Below are 22,544 nucleotides of genomic sequence, written 5' to 3'. Positions count from 1 at the left end.
ATTCTTTTAAAGAAAACAAACGAATAAAAACGATTTCAAAAATACTCCAAACAACGAATCGGAAATGACTCGCGTTCAATTTCGTGAGTGGAAATATCGAGCTTTCAGAATTAACGTACGTTTCGAAATTGCGTTCTCGCCGCTTAATTAAATGGTCACTTCAATCGCTAATTAACGACCAATGGGAGCGTCAAACGAATCGAGCCTGAAATTAATTCCCACCGAGTAAACATTTGAACTTTCCATGGATTCGTGTCGCGATTCGCAATACTCGTAAATTTCGTAATAAATGTGGGCGAGTACAGCATAAAGTATTGCATAATTACAAAAAACAAAGTAATCAAGAATTACTTAAATAACTACTTTCTAATTCAAAAGTAATTATTCCAAATTGTAACGAATAGAGAAGTAATCGTTACTTTACAGCCCTGCTTAAATGTATGTAAAAGAGTTTAATATACAATTCCTATTAAAATAATAGCAATTATTAAGTGAATAATATTTGTCTTCTTAGCAAGAATGGATTTGATCCGCTTTCAAAATAAACGACTTAAATGGTAACCATAATAACAAAGTAGTCGTCGCGTCTATAAATAACCGCTAAAAAAAAGGTTATGCATTTCGCATGACTATTAGATTCGCAGTGAGATATAAAATAAAATCGGCGAACATTCTATTCACCGCGTTTGTAACATTGTCGCGTACGTAACGAATTTGACGATATTCCACGGTGGACGCAGCCACGCAGAGAAAAAAAGAATCGAGTACGTATTTTATTTGTCGTTACTAATGACTAACTCATTGTGAACACCCTGGTCACTATATAATAAAGCGATAAATTAAACGTACCCACCCCATACGTCGTTTAGCGTCCTTTTTCGACGCGTTAACAGTCATCCCCGAGGCTAATGGCGTGTGAATCCCATGAATCGTACCAGTTAGCGGTCGACTTCAATGAAAACCAGTCGAGGCTGTCGTCATTGCTGGTCTTCTTACCGACTTGGCTGATTTATCGGACTCGCTTATATAGTTGGCGAGTATTTTCAATTTGTAACGTTGCCAAGTACACTTGTTAGTCCGGTCGATTCGCTACAGGGATTCTTACGAATTTCCTTTCGGAATCTGTAACACGATATTCGATAGTTGAGTAATTCTTCATTATTCTCGGGAATTATAGAAGAGAACATAGATTCGATTAAAAATAGCGGTATTTTGACCTGTGTTAGTAGCGTCAACACAGGCGACGGTAATGGTAGAACTGGTAACAGGTTGTAATTGCTAAAAGTGTGAGCTATGGCTCGAAATTGATTTTCCTATTGGCAGGGCCGATCAGTTTGACGCGTGTGCGCGAATGTATCATTCGGAGTACACTTAGAAAGAGAGGAAGATGTATTCTCGAACCGTCATGCTATCAACCGTCAAGAACCGTCAAGAATTTGTTACCTCGTTCGACAAATTCGTAACGGTATTGTACAATATTTGCATTTTGTACAAAAGAACAATTCAAATAATTACCGCAACGTACGTAATAATTCTAGGACCTTGAGCATTGGTTCCAGGAAATCACCTTATTTCTTCTACCTCCATCAGCTAGCCAAGTCTAAGGCCTATTCTTTTATAGTTATAGACTTTAAAAATATTCGAAAATTACAAATTTCAGGACTTCTCTTCTGTGTATGTACTGTAATACAATATTCGATTTTTGAAAGGGGTTTGTCCCACATTTGTATTTCGCGGGTTATGTGCAGGCAAGCGGTTTCAATCATCCGCGCCTCCGTTTTGTTTTATGTTACACAAGCGTTACTAGCGCAATTCGAGACCGAACAAGCGATGATTATTGTACTCGATATACTTTTCATATATATATATATATACTATCAATAAATAATCTATCAGTTTTCAACACTACAACTGCCAAGCTAAAGTCACTCAGCTATTAACAATGATTTTACTCTAATTTTGGCTGAAACTTGATTTTACTTTGTCTCTCTTCCCTGTAATTAAAAAGATGCGGTTGTATGTACAGGGTGCTTCGTTTCAATATCTCTGACAAGATGAAGCTATCAAAGAAATGTTTTTACAAAAGTTATTCGATTCATAGGGACAAATGATGAGATAGCATTTGTTCAGACAAATTCAGTTTCATTGTAGTATATAAAGCTGATATAGAAATAAATTCCTTCCGAAAATTCACTTACAGGTAAATTAATTTAATTACAGATTGAAGGTTAATTAATTATTAATTTATTTGCTCCATATAGCGTTTCCTTTGTACGAAATTACTCTTGCAAAAACATTACTTTGATAACTTTATTCTCTCAACATATATTTAACCGCTTCGTTTTAAACAAAATAATGTTACCGTTACGGTTCTAATATCTAAATCTGAAATGTGCTGGTTCTATTAAAGGCCTTCTATTAAAACACAAAATCTCCTTGTGTCAAAAAAATATCCCAGGAGACTGATGAGGTAAAAGTCGACCCTTTCTGACCTAGTATCTAGTGTATTTCGTGGTCACTGGACCAAGTTTTACGATTCCGTTAGTTTAACGTTTCCTTTTCTCGGAACAAGTTTGTAGGATACACTTTCACCACTGTCTCTACAATGGAGGATTAGATGCTCCTTTCGTTCGCTTCCGTTGTGCACCGAGCTTAAAGACAGTGGCTGGGAAGAACGCCAGGCTCGTAAATTCGCGACCACTTCTTGTCGCGACCAGCCAGCCAAGCTTTGCATCGTGATCTTATCTGTCAGACAGTACACGCAATTGCAGGAACGACGGTGTGCGAGTACGGTTGCGTTTGAGGGGTCAGTTTTGTTCGCCGAGACCAAGAGTGTTGCTGTAAAACGGTGCATTCTTCGTTACACCTGCACAGATGCGAAAAACCCAGACCAACGGCAGTTGCGAATATCCCATAAAATGGTTCATGTAACAGAGATATCAGAATTAACCCTTTGCACTCGAGAGGCGACTCTCAGTCACCACTAGGCTTTCTTTAGGTGTAATTTCTTTGGAACTCGAAGTGCCAATAAAGTGATTGTCGTTGACACAAAGGTGACCTGATTTTCAAATCTCAAACTAGAGATCTCATTTTCGATGTCAATATAATCTTAGCATTCGTGGCAATAAAATGCTAAGGAAGCATCTCGAGTTGCTGGTAGATACCAGAAAAGAAGGCCTCGAGTGCAAAAGGGTTAATGGATTATTGAAATAGAATTGAACTAGAATCGAAATAGAACACTTCAGAACATTTCGTTCTGCATGATCCTCCTCTATTTCTGGTTCGTTACTTGATTAAAACATCTTCATCATCTTCGTTATATTCAGCCATCATTTCTTCTTCCACTTTTTCCAAAATTAATTCTGCATCAGAGTATTTCGTTCTGTTTGCGCAGAATCTATCTTTTTAGTTCTTTGACTTCCATCTGGAATTTAGGTCAAGTTCTGGCCTAGACTGGTTCATTAGTAATCCGTTATTGGTTTACAATTATGTATAATAAGAAGTTTAAGCTTCTTCTGTTCAAATATCGTGTCAATACCCTTTCCTCAATTTTTAAGATTACTTTGGAGTAGACTTCTAGGTTAAAACACGAACGTTTTCAAAGTTTAAATTTCGTATTTCGTCAAATATATTACTTCGGATCACGAGGAATCCTTTGGGGTTCTTGAAACCTTTGGAATTCTTTTACATCGTCTGCCATTTAAACTGTTGGTGATTCTTTAGTAACCTGGCGTTAATTTACGATTAGGAAGTTCAGGATTCTTTTATCTACATATTCTGTAAATTGTCTTCGATGACTTTTAAAACTGGTCTCGGGTAGGCCTTCAACGATATATGTCGAAACACAAAAATTTCCTACGTTTCGACTCCTTTTTTCATTGAAAATTTAGTTTTGCTACTGAGAAATACACATTAGAATTCTTTAGTATCATCCGCCATTTCGGTCAAGCTTTATTAATTGTTCATTAATCAGATACTACGATACTTATACCGAGAAAACTCAAAGTTTCGTTAGCTCAACATCTTGGAAGTACTTCTTAAGTTTAAAGGAAAGGAATCTACCGAGGAATCTACTTTTGTAGCTCTTTGACATCGTGTTTCATTCAATCGGGACATACTCTCGAAGCAAGGCTATTTTTTTTTTAACCGACTTCGAAAAAGGAGAAGGTTACTCAATTCGACGTGTAAATTTTTTATTTCATTTATTTTTTATTTTTTAGTTTAATCGGGATGAAACAGTTTTCATCTTGTAGAGCATGTCTTCCGGTTGGTCTCGTTATCAAGACATTTTGCGATTTGTCATTTTTTTTACCCGTTTTTTTATTGTACGGTTTCGCGACGGTTTACAGATTTCCAGAGTACGTTAGTTCCGGGGTCCCTCGTTGGGTGGTCTCGCGTGACGTTTGAATCGGCTCGTCTATGAATGTTTTAACGAGCGGTCTGTTTCTCCCACCAAAAATCCAATCGACAACGGTAACGTCTATCGTGGCCATTACGTCATGCAACGGAATGCGAGAAGTCGACCTTGCAGCGGCACAATCGCGCATTGTTGACCGTTGAATGGACTGCGATTCCACTCCAGTCTTTCTTTCTTCGGTCCACGGTCACCATAGAGAATCGTATCGATGCGATGGATGGAATTACCCGCAATTGAACTCTTGGTATAGACTTCTGATAAAACTTGACCCGAACAATTAGTTCGTGAAGAATTATCGATTTTATGCGTTCGAGTTTGGATTGGTTGACCGTTTGGTGTGTCCAGTTGATACTATCAACAGGTATCTAAGAAGTGTGTATTTTGATAATTATGGATTGTAGAGATACATTGGTCGACTATGTACAGTTTGAAGATGAAATCGAAATGGTGACGGAGTCGCTGATAAGAATTTTAAATTGGAAGTGGTTACACGAGAATTTGGACACGAGAAACAAGATACTTTAAATTTAAGTTCCATCTTTGCGAATCAAAGGACTTGGATTCGTGACGTGGGGACGAAATTCCCGTGAAATTTACGTGGGTAAATTTTCATTACCTCTCCTGTTATTCAGTGAATGCAATTTAGAAAGCTAACTTTTAACACGTACGAACTTACAAAGTTAACCGAGTTAATTTAAGTTAATGAAAAAAAGAAAAAAAAAACGTACACTTTCTGCGATTTTAAGTACTGCAGATACGAATAATTCGTATTAAGTATCGAACCTTGAATCCGGGGACTATGGAGACTAATCATATTGGATACCAATAACACTCTGGAAACTTCAACCAGTAATTCCCTTTCTACAGACATTTCTGTATTAATTCAACGTCGAGTACTCGATACGCCGTTGAGTCGTTAATAACTCGCGACTTGCGTATCACGTGATTCCATCGTTGACTAAACGACTAGAAAAGGGTTAAATGACGAAGGGAGAAATAGGTGCTGGCTGGGTTTCGTTTCAATTACAATTCATTTGGTCGGCCAGCAGTCCGAGCGAGAGGTCTCTTTGTGCACCGCCTCCGTTCACTCGAGTCAGGCACAAAAGATGCGTTTTCTCGCTGCACGGGAGCCGTCTGCAGCTGCAGAGCCACGGATCCCGTGCATCCATCGCTAGGGAAAAGGGTCCACGACCGTAACCGCGAACCGGTGCCCTTTCTGCCTGGTCAATTAGCTATTCATGCGCGATCCGCGACGACGCCGACGGCGACGTGTTTCCGTGCTCTGCGAGGGCGTGGCGCTGGGTGAGTCGCTCAAGAACCGTGTGCCTTTTCACTCCTTTCTACCAAGAAGCCCTTCTACTCCAAAACCCCTACAAGACGACGTTCCTTCCTCAATTATTTACTTAAATACTGCTCGCGATAGCTCCTTAATACTTTGGACATTCATTTGTATGTAAGCTGTGCGAACCTGGCACCCGACTTTTCAAAAATTAATTTTTTTGTATAGAAAATGATAGTATATCGTTTGTACTTGATTGTACCGCCGATAGTTTCGTTTGTACCTTCATCGCTTAATAATTAAAAGAAAAAATTCAAAAAATCGTCATCACCCGACATTGAGATTTTTGAAATCTTTTTTTTTTCCTTATTCTTTAGAATCGTTTGTACCCGTTTGTACCGCTTTTCAGCAATAAAGAATAACCATGAATTCTTGCGAACGGATTCATCGCGGTAATACCTTGGATCGCATAAAAAAAAAAGAGTAAAGAATCAACTTAAACAAAAGACTGTAAAATCATGTTCTGGTCAATTTGGTTCGTATATCGCCCATCATAAATATTTATTGCAACCAGAACATTCTGTTTTCGTTATTCGATTCGTCCAAATTTTCAATACATCGAACAATACCCAAAATTCGAATCTGTCGTCAGTTTTTTCTGTTATTGCTCGCGATAACGGTCGAATTCGTTCTCCGATTGAATACAACCTGCCGCGGCGCCCGTTACTTTTAATCACGAATCATTGTTAAGCGGCTAGCTACACGTAACAACAGGTATCGAGTTACATGCACCCGTTGTAACAATCGCTTCCTCTGTTCGTGGATAAACCGAGATAAAATGAAACTGACCGTCGCATTACCTGCTCAACCCTCCTTCTCCTTAGTCATTGTGTCCACGTTTCCATTGCATTTTCGTTGTAACGCTCCGTCATTATGAAGGACCACCGAATGGTCCCTGCGATATAGGCACAATGCTCGCCCGTTCTCGTTATTGAAATCACCGTGGTTCCAGCATTGCTCGAACCACGCTGTGACCGAGTTCGAAATATGCGAAGTCCTTTTTAATCTCGAGGTACAGATTTACGCGTTGACTTTTCTTTTACCGAGTTAATAGTCGAGATCCTGTCGGGCAAACTTCCTTGTGCGCCAAATCTCTCACAGGTGCGTTAACGGTCCGATTTTTGAGCGGTATTAATTGCGAGCTAAATTAATTCTAGCTGACATTAATTAAAAGTAATATTTTTCTCAATCTTGTAGTTTTGAAGATGTGTGTTTGCATATGTTATAGAAAGTTAATGTGAATCAACCCCTTGCACTCGACGACAGTTTAAGTATAGACAACTAACAATTTATATGACGTGTATTATGAATTGAATAATATAAGTCAATAATATAAAATGCATAAAGTAACCTACACATTGCTTCACATATTTTATATCATCAAACACTCGTGTTTGCACAAATAAAATATAATACTATTATTCCTAGGAGGCTTTGATACCTAAGTCCAAACCTCGGTACAATAAAAATGTTACATAACATTCTCAAAGTGTAACAACTTTTTACTACCCTTCAAGTATATTTTAATTTCAAAACAACAATTAATTACAACGTAAACTCGAAGGAGCCCGCTCTCCCTCGCTTCATCCACGTTTCCAGCAACGGAAATCGGCTCAAGGAAGAGGAAGGGGTGGAACAATAGCAGCCCTGTAATTAACGCCCTTGCGAGGTCCCAAACAGGGCCTAGACCTTTCTCTGCGGCCTCTCTGTTTACGGTCAGCGATTTAAACTCTTCCCCTCTGCCTAAGAGTCTCCAGTTACTCGCGGGCCTTTCTTCTATTCTCTCCTGCCTCCTTGGGATCAGGCCCAGAGGATTACTACTTATTCATATTTGAAATTTGTATGCTTATGGTTTCCCTATAATTACTATTACTGTTGTCCCGGTCAAATGAAATTTGATGTAGGTGTTCGTGATGCTTGTATTGAATGCGAAGGCTATTTAATTTACTACTTAAAAGCTTAAATACTCGTTAGAATTAATATTAAACAATGATGGAGGTTCTATTACTCAAGGAAGTCAGCAAGCAGACTTTTTAAAAGACAATAGAACTTTTTATGGAGAATTCGGTTTAAAAGAAAATTATGTAAATGATTATAGGAAAATACTACGGATAAAGATTTCAATGTAGAAAAACAGCATCGATAGCATTAGAGTACATAATTCGGGTTTAATTAATTTTGATTGTTATCTATCTTGCAGGTGATATTTGATTTTTCGAAATTGAAATTAAACGATTTTTACAATTGTCTAATTTTGAAAGTGGCGCGAGTCCATTTGCATGCATCTCGTAAGTATACATCAGTTTAGTAAAATACGCCTAAGACAAATTTATGTAACCAAATTACATATTGATAAAAACAGTAGAAACATTGCCAGACTTCATATAATTTGCCTAAATTTTTTAATTAACAGATACGTTAACCTTTAATTTTCTCGAAACAAGAGAAAATAGAGTTACACCACTTTCAAAATAAACGGTCCATATATCAAAAGGTCATTCGGGACTAATTTGTAAATTGAAAACAATTTTTTAAAATTGCGTCTCAGAACAGAGGTTGCCCTCAGATATGCACGATAACGACGGTTTCAGTTTACCTGTTCGCTGCGACCGAATTACCATTCGCTTCCGAAACGAGATGCAACAGTTAACGTTATCCTTTGCCCCCCACCATCTTGCACCGGAAACGCCCACTCGTCCAATTACCCTGTGCTAAATTACAAACGTTCCCGTATGTTTCAGATACGTCCTACGAGAAGGCCTGTCGGAGGGGTAGCGCACCAGCCACCCCTGTCCTCGGAGCACGACCCTTGGACGTCACCCCCAACAGAATCGTCGTAAGTAGACTTCATTTGTTCCTTTTAAAGCCCTGCAATTTTCGTTCACTGTAATTTCTGATCTCCGATAATGCTGTTCGCGACTGTGCTTTGTTCGGGCGAATTCGTTTCACGGAATGAGGTCGTTGATTTCGATCGGGAGGTAGTGTTCCTTTTCAAAATGGAATTTTAACTCGCTCAACCGTTTCATTCTATTCGTAAAAGGTTCATAGTTGTATACTGGCCATTTACATAACGGTAGAGAAATAAATGTGCAGTTAGCTTAAAAATGTAGTTAACTGAATGTATTCGAATTTTTTCGCGTGATAAGTTTTATCAAATGAAATTGAGTTACTTATGGCTTTGTTCTTTGTTGCTTTAAACTGGCAACCTTTGCAAACGTTTCATATTTGAAGCGGAGTACGATTGAAACGTTGATAGACAATTTAAGATTTATTTATTCAGCTTATCTTGTAATACTTTTACGCCCAGTAATTATTTTCTGATAATAATTCAAAACAATTCTTAGTCATCTTTTTTCTCAGATAATTGAAAGCATGTATACATCCATTTAAATAAATTATTCTAAGTTATTTTGAATTATTACACAAAATTATTAGCGACCGTAACAAATGTATATTTATATATATATGAAAATTATACTCTAATATTAGCGTAATGAATTAGTAATATCCAGAGGAATGAAAATTAATTTGAAGGACTGAGGACTAATCAGTGTGTAAAAATAACGTCCGTATTAATAATTATATTATTAATATATACATTTAAATACATATAATTGTATGTCATGGATAAAGTCAAGTAAACAGTACTAAAATTAATCTATGATATGTAATTTCATGTATTCGAGTGTACTTTTACAACTCGAACAAATATCCACTCGGTGTAACCTCTATACTAACAAATAAGATAATTATAGCATATCGTTCTGAAATATTATGACGGAATAAATTACGACGAATCGGCGATAAACGTTAGAAAATACTTTTTTAGTGGTACAAGTTAAATCATTTCAACGTATTTCATTTAAGAATATCCAAGTTAGAATCGACAATTCCAACAGAATTATCATCGCGAAATAAATTATCACGAATTGTTTTGAATTACTATCGCAAAGTAATTACTGGGCATTATGGTTCATTGACGGCTTCATTTGCGACACGCGAAGAATGCCAGGGGAGGCGTAAAAAGCGTTAATTGGCGAAATATCTTGGAGTAATTATTTTATCGCGACCATGAGTGGCGCCTCGAGCTCGCAATTAACGTTAGGCGTCTCCCAGGTTTGTGTGTCGAGGAAGATCTTCGGTATGGTTGTTCCGTCGTAGATCCTTATCGCAAGAAATACTTTGGGCGAATCTGTCACCGTTGCGCCAAAGTGCATTAGACTTGCAGATTAGATCTGACTCGGGACACGAGGCGAGGATAAAGGAGTCCTCTTCTTCGGAATTTATTGTTCCTGTTCCATCGCGAGCAGCGTCGATACACCAACGGATTTCCGTTTTCTGAATCTAATTACATGTTACTTCGTATATCGTGACGTTTCATCAACGTCAAACTTGGACCAGGAAAATTACAAATTCCAGATAAATGAACTAAAATTATTATTATTATTATTTGAACTAAATGTAGAGTTAAAAAGAAATTTCAAGTGGGTTAAAATCAACATCATATATCGTTTTATCGATATTAAGCTCGAGAAAGAAAATTATAAATTACAGATAAACGAACTATAATTATTATTATCATTTGAAATGTCTAACTTTTTGTTTTATTTTCAAACATTTCTTACGTACGAAGTCTTCACTCCGTTTCCGTAATTTCTATCGAACCTCTCCTCCGTGATATTTCCTCTTTCATGAACTTTTTTTTGTAAGATCATTTGCTAGCTCCACATTATTTACTTTCACTATTAACTAATGAACACACATAAATGTCCAAGGAATAGTTTCCTCTTATAGTTTATAAAAGATTAAATAAAATTTTCTATTTGCACACTTATTACTAAATTGGAAATGTATGTATTTATAATATAAACTATTGTGATAAACACATGCTAAACATAACCAAAAGGTGTGTGCACTTAAACAAAACAAAATAACAATATTATTATAATCATTGTTAAATATATTGAACATACATTCTGTATATAATATTATTATAATAATTGTTGAATATATATATATTGAACATATTTCTGTATATATTATGTATGTTTTCTATGTTATTGTACGTCATAAATGCATCAAATCTACAGTCTACTTGTTATCAGTGTTTCGTATTTTATATGTATATTTTCACGAGTCGTTTCATGTATGCCCAGAGATTTTCTGATTTTCAAAAGATAAATCATGGCCGGACGATTCTTTTGTTGCAGCTTAGATCCACGGCTTCCGGTTAAAGTAGCAAGCTTTAGAAATTTCCATCGCGCGTTTCCCTTCTGTGGAACATTTCGCTTTCGAGGCACGAAAAAACGCGACTTCGGTTTTCCGATCACGTAGTTTCGATATCTCGTGCCTTTCGGTGCATTGAATCGTCTCCGATGCTCCGTGCATCTTCCTTTTTATTCAGACAAACAACAAGCACTTTGAACATCATGCCCATTGTGTTCCCCCTTTCTTCTTCGAATCCGAGGACTTTTCATTCAGCGTTCGAAATATTTTCTAAACGTGCTTGATTTTATCGTCGCCTTTGAATCGGATTTCGTCTAAACTAATCCTAGCTTTCTACTAATCGTCACTTTGCAATTTATTTTCCAACGTTGTTCCTCATGATTGCTTTATGATAGTTTTAAACGAGATTCCCAGGTTTTTAGAGAATATTCTGGTTATTTAAAAAATTAATACGGAAACATTTTACATGGACCACATTAATGCTGCTACCATTCAAAAATTAATACGAAAGCATTTTTATTTTCTTGAAAAATTCAAGATTTGTTTGTCTCTGACTTCCTTGTAACTCCTACAATTCTTCTTGTACAGTTCTCCTTCATATATGTATAAAATATCAATATACCAATGCTAACGTAATTGCCATTACTTAATTCGAAGTTTCATTCTTCATATTATTCACCAAATATTCACCTACATGTGTCTGCAATTTTCCCCAACAAAAACGTTCGTTTCTCAGGCTTTGTCGTGGAGAAAGGGCAATTGTTGCATCCTAATTGAATAAAAAATCGCATCGAGCCAGATCGTTCAGTTACGTCATCGAACCTGGTCGATCGATATGATCGAATTATAGCATCACTGGTACTGTTAACATTTGAGCCGCACACCTCGCAACAATTTCTCTATCCTATAAACTCTCTCCCTCGTTTCATAGGGGACTCCTTTTACGGGGAAGTCACCTTTGCCCTTCGCCTCAATTTTCGTTACGTAAACCGACACCCTTCTTTTCCTCTGGGGGAGATGTAAAAGTGGATGGACGACGCAGTATGGAAAATATCGACCCGGTGTCTTGGCTCTTGGACGCAGGTGTTCTCAAATCTCACGTGCGATTGCCTTCCAGAGGCTGTGCAAGCTGCAGGTGGTTCGTCCACTTCTTTTTAACCGACTTCGAAAAAGGAGTAGGTTACTCAATTCGACTTGTATATTTTTGTTATTCTTTTATATATATTTTTATGTCTGCTCGCCGATTACGGATGAAACCTTTTGCGTTTTGTAGAGCGTGTCTCCCAGTTGGTCCCGTTATCAAAACATGCTTGGATTTGTCATTTTTCTTGGAAAAAACCGAAAAAGTAATCTTTTTGGATAAAAAGTAATATAAACTAGTAAAAACTAAAACCAGGTCGAACGTTTTTTTTATGGTACCCAGTGGCAGCGATGGTGCTCCAGGTGCAAGAAGTTTCAATCCGATTGGTCCATCCGTCTCGGAGTAAGAAGCAGTACAAAATTTTTTGGTCTTTTTGCCAAAAATGAAATCGAGTAAAAAATGACCAATCGCTAAATGTCTCGATAACTGGATCAACTGGGAGACAAGCTCTACAAGATGCAAAAGGTTTAAAGATCAGGATCTTGTAAATTAAATGTTATAATTTTGTATTATAAACTTTATTATATATATGTAAGTTTGACGACTTTCAAACTTAACCGCGCGTAACGCTGACGTCACATGACTGACACTGAGGCAATGGCCGATTAACTGTACTGTCATAGTCGCACACGTGCTAACTTTACTTAAGATTCGTATTAATTATTGCTTATACCGACAAGTGTGTTGATTCAGGTATAATCATTAGTGTTATTAGATGATAATTCTTTGTTGTGTGATAAGCTGTATATATATTTGTGTTTTATAATTACAGTATTGTCTCACTGCAACAACACGTGTCGCCTGGTTTAACATAACCTTCATCCTTTTTACGCATTTTATAAATTTCTGAATCCGAAACTTATATATATATATATTATATATAGTTTACTAAATGTATTGCAAACTTATAAATAAAATTGTAAAATTAGATTGTTAAATTAAATCGTAAATATAGAATAAGATATGTCATAAGATTGTAAATAGTGACAAAAGTTCATATAAACATTCGTCAGACTTGATCATACGTCTCAGTTCCAGACACTTTTGTAATACAATAATTCTCTTTACAAACTGCGATATCAGTTAAAGCGATTTAAGTTGAGTAATTGGCTTGTGTAGTATTATGTAACGAGCTGACGCATTGAGTCCAATCAGCTGTTTATTATCAGTACTATATTCATCTTACGTGGCATTCCTAACTGTTTGTAAATGCTTGTAAACTCTGTGAATTATTTATCTACTTTATGATTAAGACTAGTACGTGTTTAACATTCGTAATACAGTTTTATGAAAGTTTCTATTTGGAAAGATAATGCCAGACCACACAGACACCCAGAAATGACAGATGTTCATTTAACTGGCGATTGCAACTCTGTTTTGGCAAGGTGCCTGATTGCAGAATACTTTTCCAGCAGATGCTTGCCAACTAGGAAAACATTCAAAAGAATGTCTGAATGCACGATTCGGAGAACTGTATAAAAATGTGTCAGTAAATGTGAAAGTGGTGAGATAGTAATTTCTCGTGTTCATGTATTCCTGAGTTTATGTAATAATGGAGAAATCGGATTTACTTTTTGTTTGTTTTAAAAACATTTATCATAGTAATAATAGTATTGTGGTTTTAACAAGGGGAATTAATTGGGGAAATTATTACTACTGCAAAAATTGTATTAAAAAAATGGAAAAAAGTATAAATAATTACACCTGATTTCTAAATTATGAAAGTGGTTTGAATAATTGACTTGGACCACTTTTGTAATACATAAGAAGGAGAATGTTAGACACGTACTGCTGTTCCTCAATAAATTTTTATGTAACTCCTCAACCTGCAATTCTTTTAATTTTATCGTAGTTCCGTATATATCTGAAAAGTAATAAGGCTACGAATACAGGAAAAATAATATTTAAGTTTTAAATATTATTACTTTGCACAAATACTGATACATTTCTGCATCACCGAATGTTTACTATCGTGTTATACAGAAAAAATTCGTTACAAATGTTTCCAATTAAATATAAGGTATTGCATTAAAATTCAATCGATACAATTAAGGATACAAAATTGTTAAATCATCACAATTAATACATAAATTCTTATTTCTAGTAAATTATTTAGCAACTTGAATATAAGGTTGCATTTTCTATCCTCATATTGGTCAACTGCAGCGTTAAAACCGTAATAATTTTTCGATGTCGGTCAATGCTTTTCGAAGTATATATATATATATTTTTTTTTCCCAAAAATTAATTTATTTCGCGCTTTTTAGTGGCAATCTATAACCAATAGGCTTCGTGAAATAACAATATTTATGAACAATGTATTGTTGCAAATGAAGCATCAGGAATTCATTTGCAAACTAAATGTGAAAGGATTCACAGCGATCGGTAAATGAAATTGCCCTTCCCCGCCCCGCCCCGCCCCCCTCCACCCAGCAAAACCCCCGTTGCACTTGTTTTGTGCAAAAAGAAGTTAGTTTCTCGGAGTCCTCCGAAAACAGTTGCAATAAGACTAAACAAGCGCAAACAGCGGATCTTCTCGTCATTCGTCGTTAAGCGTGTCCCAGCTGCGCGTAGAAGTTGGCATGAGGTCGTTTGAAAACCCCTCGAAGACGTTTTTGTCCTTCTTACCGGGTGCCACGGCGGACGAGGGGCTAAGCGGCCAGGGGGTGACCCGTTTTGCCTCACCTGAATGCAGGGGCAGGGTTTTTGGTCGCGGTACAAAGGTGCGCCCCAAGGATCCCTTGACTTCGGCTACGCGGATGAGCAACATCTGCGCCAGTACACGACGAGATTTTGCCACGAAATCATCTACTTCTCGGGACACTTTTCAAAGCGCGTCTCGAAAACGTTTGGATAAATTGTTTCCTCGATAACGGTAGTAAAGTGTTAGTTAATTCGGATCATCGTTGCGTTGGAAGTGTTCGTTATTTTTGAAACTACTCCTAAGAATCTTGGTAATCGATGAAGATGGATGTATTTTGAAGTGATTTGTGGCCGATAGGAGGGAAATTAAGTGTGTTATGATATTTAAATTTTAATTGATTTTTACATTGGGGAATTTGACAACAAATTGCAAGGATTTGTGAAAATTGTAACGTGTGAAAATTTGAGTAACTGTTGAAGGATTTCAGCTGTTGGATGATCTATTAGAAAAGTTTCCAGAAGTATTAGAATTCGTGTTGACTTGAAAAATATTTCCTTTCTACAGTTAGATTTTATTCTAACTTCTGAGGAGCCTTTGGTTAATCATATTTTTGGCGACTATGTGTACACTGTATGTACTAGTCGATTTAAATTTCCATCGTTGACATTGTTTATATTTCTTATAATTGTTATACGGGTGCGTGGAAAACGATAAAGGCTTATTTTAAAATGAAAATGAACAAATTTCATTTTTCAAGGCTAGTAGTAACATGTATCTGTGAACAATAACGATGTAGCCATTATTATATTGAAATCATCAAATTCCATCCAATTTTAGTTGGAAGTCTGAGTGATCGATTTAACGTCAAGTTGAACTTATTCGTAAAAATCTTTGCTGAAAGAATTTCAAATCAAAACAGTCAGAATTTAAAACGTCGAGTGTTTTAAAAACACCTTGCATATCGTTGAATTTAAAAGAATCTTCGCGTTGAATGGTCGACGTAAAGAAACTCGAGAAGTCTAATTACAGAAATTGACTTCAGGAAGTAATTCCTTTTTCCATCCTCTTCTGAAATCTGACAATACCTTCTGACGGACATGACTCACCGCAAAACAGGAAGCTGGAAGAATAATTAACCGTCTAAAAAACTTCGGAATCGATACTGAGACCTTCGTAAACCTACAACCATCATTTCCAGAGAATTAGAATGCATATACTCTTTGAATTTTCTTGATTTTTTGAGGGACCAATTCCGACGAATCAAAAAAAAAATTCAAAATTTTCCATCGAATTCGGTTCGATGAACACGAACGAGTGGCAGCGATAGTTCATCGGCATGCACGCCTGTAAATAAGAGACTTGTTGCCAAATAAAGGAACATCAAAGGCTAAGTTCAGACGGGCTGAAAGGTCGACAACCTCGGCGATCAACGAAAAGCGAGCAGCAAACCACTGCTGAAAATACCAGGCGCGTTTTCCGTCGAAGCGGAACGAACTGTCGGTTTCGACGTCGTCTGCGGGTCGCGAATTTCCTCCTGTTAATGGACAGCGAAACTCGACGAAGATGTCTGGGATATTTATTGGAAAAGCAGACATTTTAAGCAGACAGGTAGACGAAGAGACGATGCTGGTAGTTGTCTACGAAGTTTCTATTCGCAACGACTGAGATTCGTTAACGTTGAAACGAGTTGTGATATTTCTTTGAGGAAATTGTGAATTCTAAATGACCAGGAGTTTATTGGGGAATACTCAGGGTGATGTTCCTCTGAAAATGATGCCAGGTGGTGAAAATTGAAATTGAAATAGGTGCAAATTAATATTTCTTGGTCGTTAAAAATTGAAGCATTGGTGTCTCTAGAAAATGTAACATTAACATATAAAGGTTGTTCTAAAGTAATAAAACAGTGAAATCTAAGGAATAATCGCGCAGGTTGCAAGTTCGACCAACTTCTTGTCATTGGAAAACGAAGTGTGTCATACTGGTATTATTTTTGCGTATCAAAAGATCGAATTCAGGTGTTTTCATAAAGAGAAAACTTATATTTATATACAAATTCTTTTGCATATAAAACTTGTACGTTGAAACTTAATAACGTAACTTGAATAGTAAACATCTAATGTAAAATTAAACGACGTAATAGTACTCTTTTTGCGATACGAATTGATATGAAGTGGTAAAAAATAAAACAAGGCCAAATGCTTTTTTATGGGACCAAATGGCAGCAAGTTTCGATCAGATTGGTAGCCATCTTGGCGTAATCGGTAAAAAACAAAATATACACGTGTCGAATTGAGTAATCTCCTTCTTTTCGAAGTTGGTTAAAAATACCGATATTTTACCAGTATTTGTAATACCGATTCAAACTCTGATTCGAAGAGCCTGTCGATTTAAATCCCCTGGCTCTTTGTCAGCGGAACTCGAAGACCTGGAAGAGGTACCTGGGTGTGCTTGAAAGCATGGGTTCCGTTTTCGGGGGGCCTCGAAACGATACCTGAGACAGGGATTGCTTGGAATTCTTGGCTCGTGCTTCCGTATCTGAATAGAAGTCCCACGGAGGGTATTGTGTCGTGAACACAAAACTCGAAACGATTCGTGATTCAGCTCGATACCTCGATATCGGAGACAGGAAACAGGGTATCTAACTTATTGTTAGCATTGTTCAATTAAAGACCGACGTTCACGGAAAACAGTACTTTATTATAAATTTCAACGTGTCGTTACAAACTGATCTGGCCGTGGTAAAACTGACAACTGACTTGGAGGATGGACCTTTTATTATGGGTTTCGGAAACTAGACTTTGGGCTAAGACTACCATATACAGGGTGTTCAGGCTTCACTAGGCAACGTTTTTCTCGTAAATGGTACATATGGCAAAAAACTGAAAGAGGAAAAAGTGATACTGTTTTTTTTATGTGCAATGTAACCAGGGTAGATAAGTCTTTCGTATTTATACTCTTTTCTGAGAAATGAAGGTGACCTTCAAAGTGAAATTACTCGTTACCTATTAGGTTTAGGGCTAATAAAGGTCAATACTTTTTTATTTAGAATCCGATACTCTACCATATTTTTGTACAAAAAATATAACATTCCATCTAAAAAACTGACATTTGACAAAGACATTTGAAGCACAATGAAGGTCACCTTCATTTCTCCGAAAATAGTACAAATACAAAAGATCTATATACCTGGTTACATTGCACACAAAAAAAAACAGTATAAATTTTTCCTCTTTCATTTTTGTGTCGTAAGTACCATTTACGAGAAAAACGCTGGCTAGTAACAGCCTGAACACCTTGTATAGGAAAGAAAGGAGAGTGTAGAAGCTCAAAAGTAAAAAATGAGTACTGGTTGGTGATTTGGTTAAAGTAAAGCTTCGGAATGAGCCTGGAATGAGTAAGGGAAAATATTTACTACTGGATGTGCCTCGCGGTTTTACCCGCGTGGAATACTATTTATTTTATGTCATTCGGGTTCGACTGACTCAACCGCGTGTTCTCTCGTGAATCAATAGGTGTCTGTCTTTTGTTTTCCGTAACTCGGATATTTCAATCGATATTTCTCATTGCGACTATAACGATGCCATAACTTTTCAGATTTCACATTAAAAATGTATTTGTATCAAAATAAAACGTAGCCTATGTTACTCAGGGATAGTAGCGTAGCTTTCTACTACAGAAGAAATGTTTAAAATCGACTCAGTAGTTCCGGAGATTAGCCAGAACAAATAGTCAGACGAATACATCAATTTTATTTATATAGATATAGATGAGTATACAACAGGTGAACTCATTCTCTACATAAGCTTTCATTCATTGATGTGATTCATTCGAAGCACAATTAGATTCTATTAATCTAGGTTTCAATTAAACGAATAAGGAATGAAACATGCTTCATCTCACGTTCGTTAATCGTTACTTTTTATCTAGATGATAATTCTCCTACCTCTCTACACTGCGAAGACGTTAAATCGAGTATCGGTGACTCAACAGTGATAAGTCGTTGTTTAGTTGCGTTAAACGCATCACGCGTGGAGATTGATGAACGTTGATTGCGACTGAAAAGTGATATTTTTGCATTTCCCTTGACGTGGATCGAAAATACGACGAAAGTGTTTAGCGAAGAGACAGGATGAATTTGCGTGCAATGTGTTACGGTTTTGCTTCCACGACGGAGATCCCCGACGCTTGATCTTTTCCGTCGCGGAATTCGCGTACACGAGGAAATATCTGCTGTGTTCTCTCACGCGCCAGTGTTCGAATGACCAGGAGAAAAATGTGTATAAAACCGATGGAGGAGAACGACGAGGAGAAGGTTATCAGCATGATCTTGAACTACTTCACTGCCAGGGTAAATATGCGTAGGGAGACGGGGCATGTTGGATTACGCGCATAAACGATGAGGGTGTCTGTTGACATTCTCCACGCTCTGATTAGATATTTCCATATTTCCGAACCGAACACCCTGTATTTCTTTCTCGTTTGTTGAAATGTTGCGTGTGGTTAGAAATGATAATATAATATATAAATTTGTAACGTTGTACGATGCAGGAGTATTCTATATCTTCCAGTATTCTTGTATATAATGCTGAAATAATATGTAGTTATCAGGATTATGCTCTACATCGGTAATATAAATAATAACAGGATGCTAGGAATTTTTATAAATTTTAGTGAATCAGGACAAAAATTAAATTCTATGATATTTAATACAAGTAATAGCAGTAATATAAATAATAACAGGATGCTAGGAATTTTTAAAAATTTTAGTGAATCAGGACAAAAATTAAATTCTATGATATTTAAATATTTAGCGCGATTGGGGATAAAGATTCCTAATAATACGAATAACTATATGGTATTGTTAGGAATATTTTTTTAATTTTAATTTCAAAAATATTTGTTGTCGTTAAAAATAATGTTTCTTAATGATACCAATAACATTAATAAGTCGTTAGAAATTTGCCAGAGCTGTCACTCAATTAATCAACCTTGTTCGCTACAGTGCTAAAATGACACATGCGATGACGTAACTCGAAACGATTTTTATTTACAGTAACACAAAGCGAATGAACGCAATAAATCACTGAAAGTTGCACTATAAGCATTCGTGAATTTCACGTGATAGAAAGAACATACCTCGTCTTTACAAACGACACCATAAAACCATTTCGACGTTGGTAATCGCTTATATTAGGTTGTCCAGAAAGTTCGTGGCGATTTCTAAGAAAAATTCAAAGGCATATAATAAATATACATGAATTTATTGAATTACATAGATGCCATTTTGTTCCACAACTTTTCCACCGTTTAAGGGATGTATACATGTTATTTGTTTTCAACCATTTCGACATATTCAGACCTGTACCACCTACCAAAAATCGACATGAACTTTCCGGACAACCCAATAGTAAAAAGAATTCTTAGAATCCAAATAAGGATTAAAAATGTTTTCGGAAACACCTTGAAGAGCTTCCTCCTCGAACGAAGGACGACCTAGCGACACCGGAAACGAATCGAAAGCAAAGCCCGATCCCAAAACTCCATCCACGCGGTACTCATCTACCATTCGTCATTTTTATTTTCAGAATTTCTTCTCGAAGAGATCGTTCCGCTCGAACCCGCTCAAGAGAACGAAAAGCGTGACGAAGTTAGAGCGACAGAAGCAACGGGGCGCAGGTCTACGGGGTTGTCGTTCACACGAGTCCCTCCTCTGCGGACAGGCGGTGACCTCGATGGATCTCGCGGCCGTGACACCGTTGCATCCGAGCCTGCTTGGAAGACCTCATTGCTTCCAGGTCACGCCCAGCACCGGTGGGCCCAAGTATTTCAGTTGCAGGACCGCTCACGAACGGGACCAGTGGTTACACAGGTTGGTACCGTTCCTCTGTCTTCTTTTTCTTTCGCGATAAATTGCCGCGTAGGGGTCGAGTGCTCCACGAGGTCGATGAATCGGTACGAGTCTTCTAAGTGCCAAGTCATACCAGTATTGTGCTCGGAGAATGGCTATCCGTTTTGACCCACATCGCGTTTACTTTAACTTTACTCGATTGGAAGACACATGGCGCCGAGGATCGCTTGATTATTCTACAGGCGAACTGGATCTGATGCCAGTGGAATTGAAGATTTTTCTGAGTATCTGTAACGATTTCAATGTTAAGTCTTGAAAGAACACGAAGGAAATAATCGTGCAACTATTAATCCATTGAGTATCAGACGAATAACCGATGAAGGTTCCTATGAGATCAAAACTCTATTTTTAGATAACTGAAAGTTACATAAGATGAGATCTGCCGGTGTATTCACTTTAATAACCTTATCAAAATTCATGAATCCTATCCTTTATTTTCTACATCTTACATCGAGGATTAACTCGTTTAGCTCCACAATGAATAGTATAACAACCCATACATTACCATTCAATGTATAACAGCAAAATACTTGACCGTTAATAATGTTGATTTTAAAAACAAAAATTGATTCAACAGTGTACACGAAGCGTAGATTCATTAGGTTGCCCGGAAAGTCCATGTCGATTTTTGGTAGGTAGTACAGATCTGAACATATCGAAATGATTGAAAACAAATAACATGTATACATCCCTTAAAAAGTGGAAAGGTTGCGGAACAAAATGGCACCTATGTAATTCAATAAATACATGTATATATATTATATGCTTTTGAATTTTTCTTAGAAATTGCCACGAACTTTCTGGACAACCTAATATTGTATTCAAATGACCTACTCGTTTCACATTTCGCTTTACATGTTCCACATCTTCCAAAATGATAACCATCGCATCATAAGCAAAGTTTCTTCATTCTTTTTCTGTTGATGTTCTAATTTCATGATGTACGTTGAATCCAGTTTAAGGAAATCAGTTCAACCAGACGCTGAGCAAACGCGACGTACGGACAATTCCCTGCAGATTTGGCTGTTGGAAGCGAAGGGCGTGCCAGCAAAGAAGAGATACTTTTGCGAGGTATGTCTGGACAGCACCCTGTATGCAAGGACCACCGCAAAGTTGAAGGCAGACCTCTGTTTCTGGGGCGAGCACTTCGACTTCCATCATCTACCTTCCGTCAACACAATCCAAGTGAATCTGTATAGGGAGGCTGATCGGAAAAAGAAGAGGGACAAAAATGTTTTAATCGGTGAGACATTTAGCAAAATTCAAATTTGTTCACACTCGCATACTTGCCAGGAGGTTTCACGAGTAATCTTGAAATTCTATGAAATTCTCTTGAAACTCTGCATTTTAAGAATATAAAATCTTTCGCGAGGTTACCTAAACATAGTCATTATACTCCATCGCCCATAGATGTCTGATATTTTTGGATACCTGTGATGTATCTGGCTTGCATAAATTTTAGTATGCACTTAAAAATTGTGAAAATTGCGAGAAACTTTGCGTTAGACCCAAGAGCCTGCCACAGAAATTTGTTAAGGGACACCATGTCTCGCAGATTTGCATGAAATATTAACAATATTAACACTTTATCTACCGGGCTATTTAGAAACAGTCTTGAATTTAAAAAGAATTTTCTGCGGTAACATATGCCAATCTAGGCTGACGATAATTCCTCCGTACTGTTACTGGGTACATTGAAAGCCAAGTCTGTTTCCAAACACTGAACATTGTAAGTAGACAACCATCAACACAGTAAATAAATTCAAAAAGCTAAATACTGGAATTTAAAAGCCTATAAATAGGCTCCCGGTAAATAAAGTGTTAATGATAGCATCTATTCCAACCAGATCATCTAATCTAAAACACAGG

At 37.0% G+C, this 22,544-nt stretch overlaps 1 protein-coding gene across 15 annotated transcripts in view; it reads left to right on the top strand.

Moving 5' to 3' along the window:
• The window catches only part of LOC128891846 (disabled homolog 2-interacting protein), a 412,576-nt gene that overhangs the window by 380,994 nt on the left and 9,038 nt on the right, over nucleotides 1-22,544 (top strand). For all 15 annotated transcript variants that reach the window (XM_054151725.1, XM_054151719.1, XM_054151724.1 and 12 more), the window contains 3 exons: nucleotides 8,498-8,592; nucleotides 20,353-20,636; nucleotides 21,632-21,918. In XM_054151725.1, coding sequence (XP_054007700.1) covers nucleotides 8,498-8,592; nucleotides 20,353-20,636; nucleotides 21,632-21,918 — 666 coding nt within the window. The remainder of the gene's footprint in view (nucleotides 1-8,497; nucleotides 8,593-20,352; nucleotides 20,637-21,631; nucleotides 21,919-22,544) is intronic.

This window comes from Hylaeus anthracinus, unplaced genomic scaffold, assembly GCF_026225885.1.
Source record: "Hylaeus anthracinus isolate JK02 unplaced genomic scaffold, UHH_iyHylAnth1.0_haploid 12002, whole genome shotgun sequence".
NCBI classification, from domain to species: Eukaryota; Metazoa; Arthropoda; class Insecta; order Hymenoptera; family Colletidae; genus Hylaeus; species Hylaeus anthracinus.
Note: the sequence above shows the minus strand (reverse complement) of the source record. Positions and strands in the feature narration are given on the sequence as shown.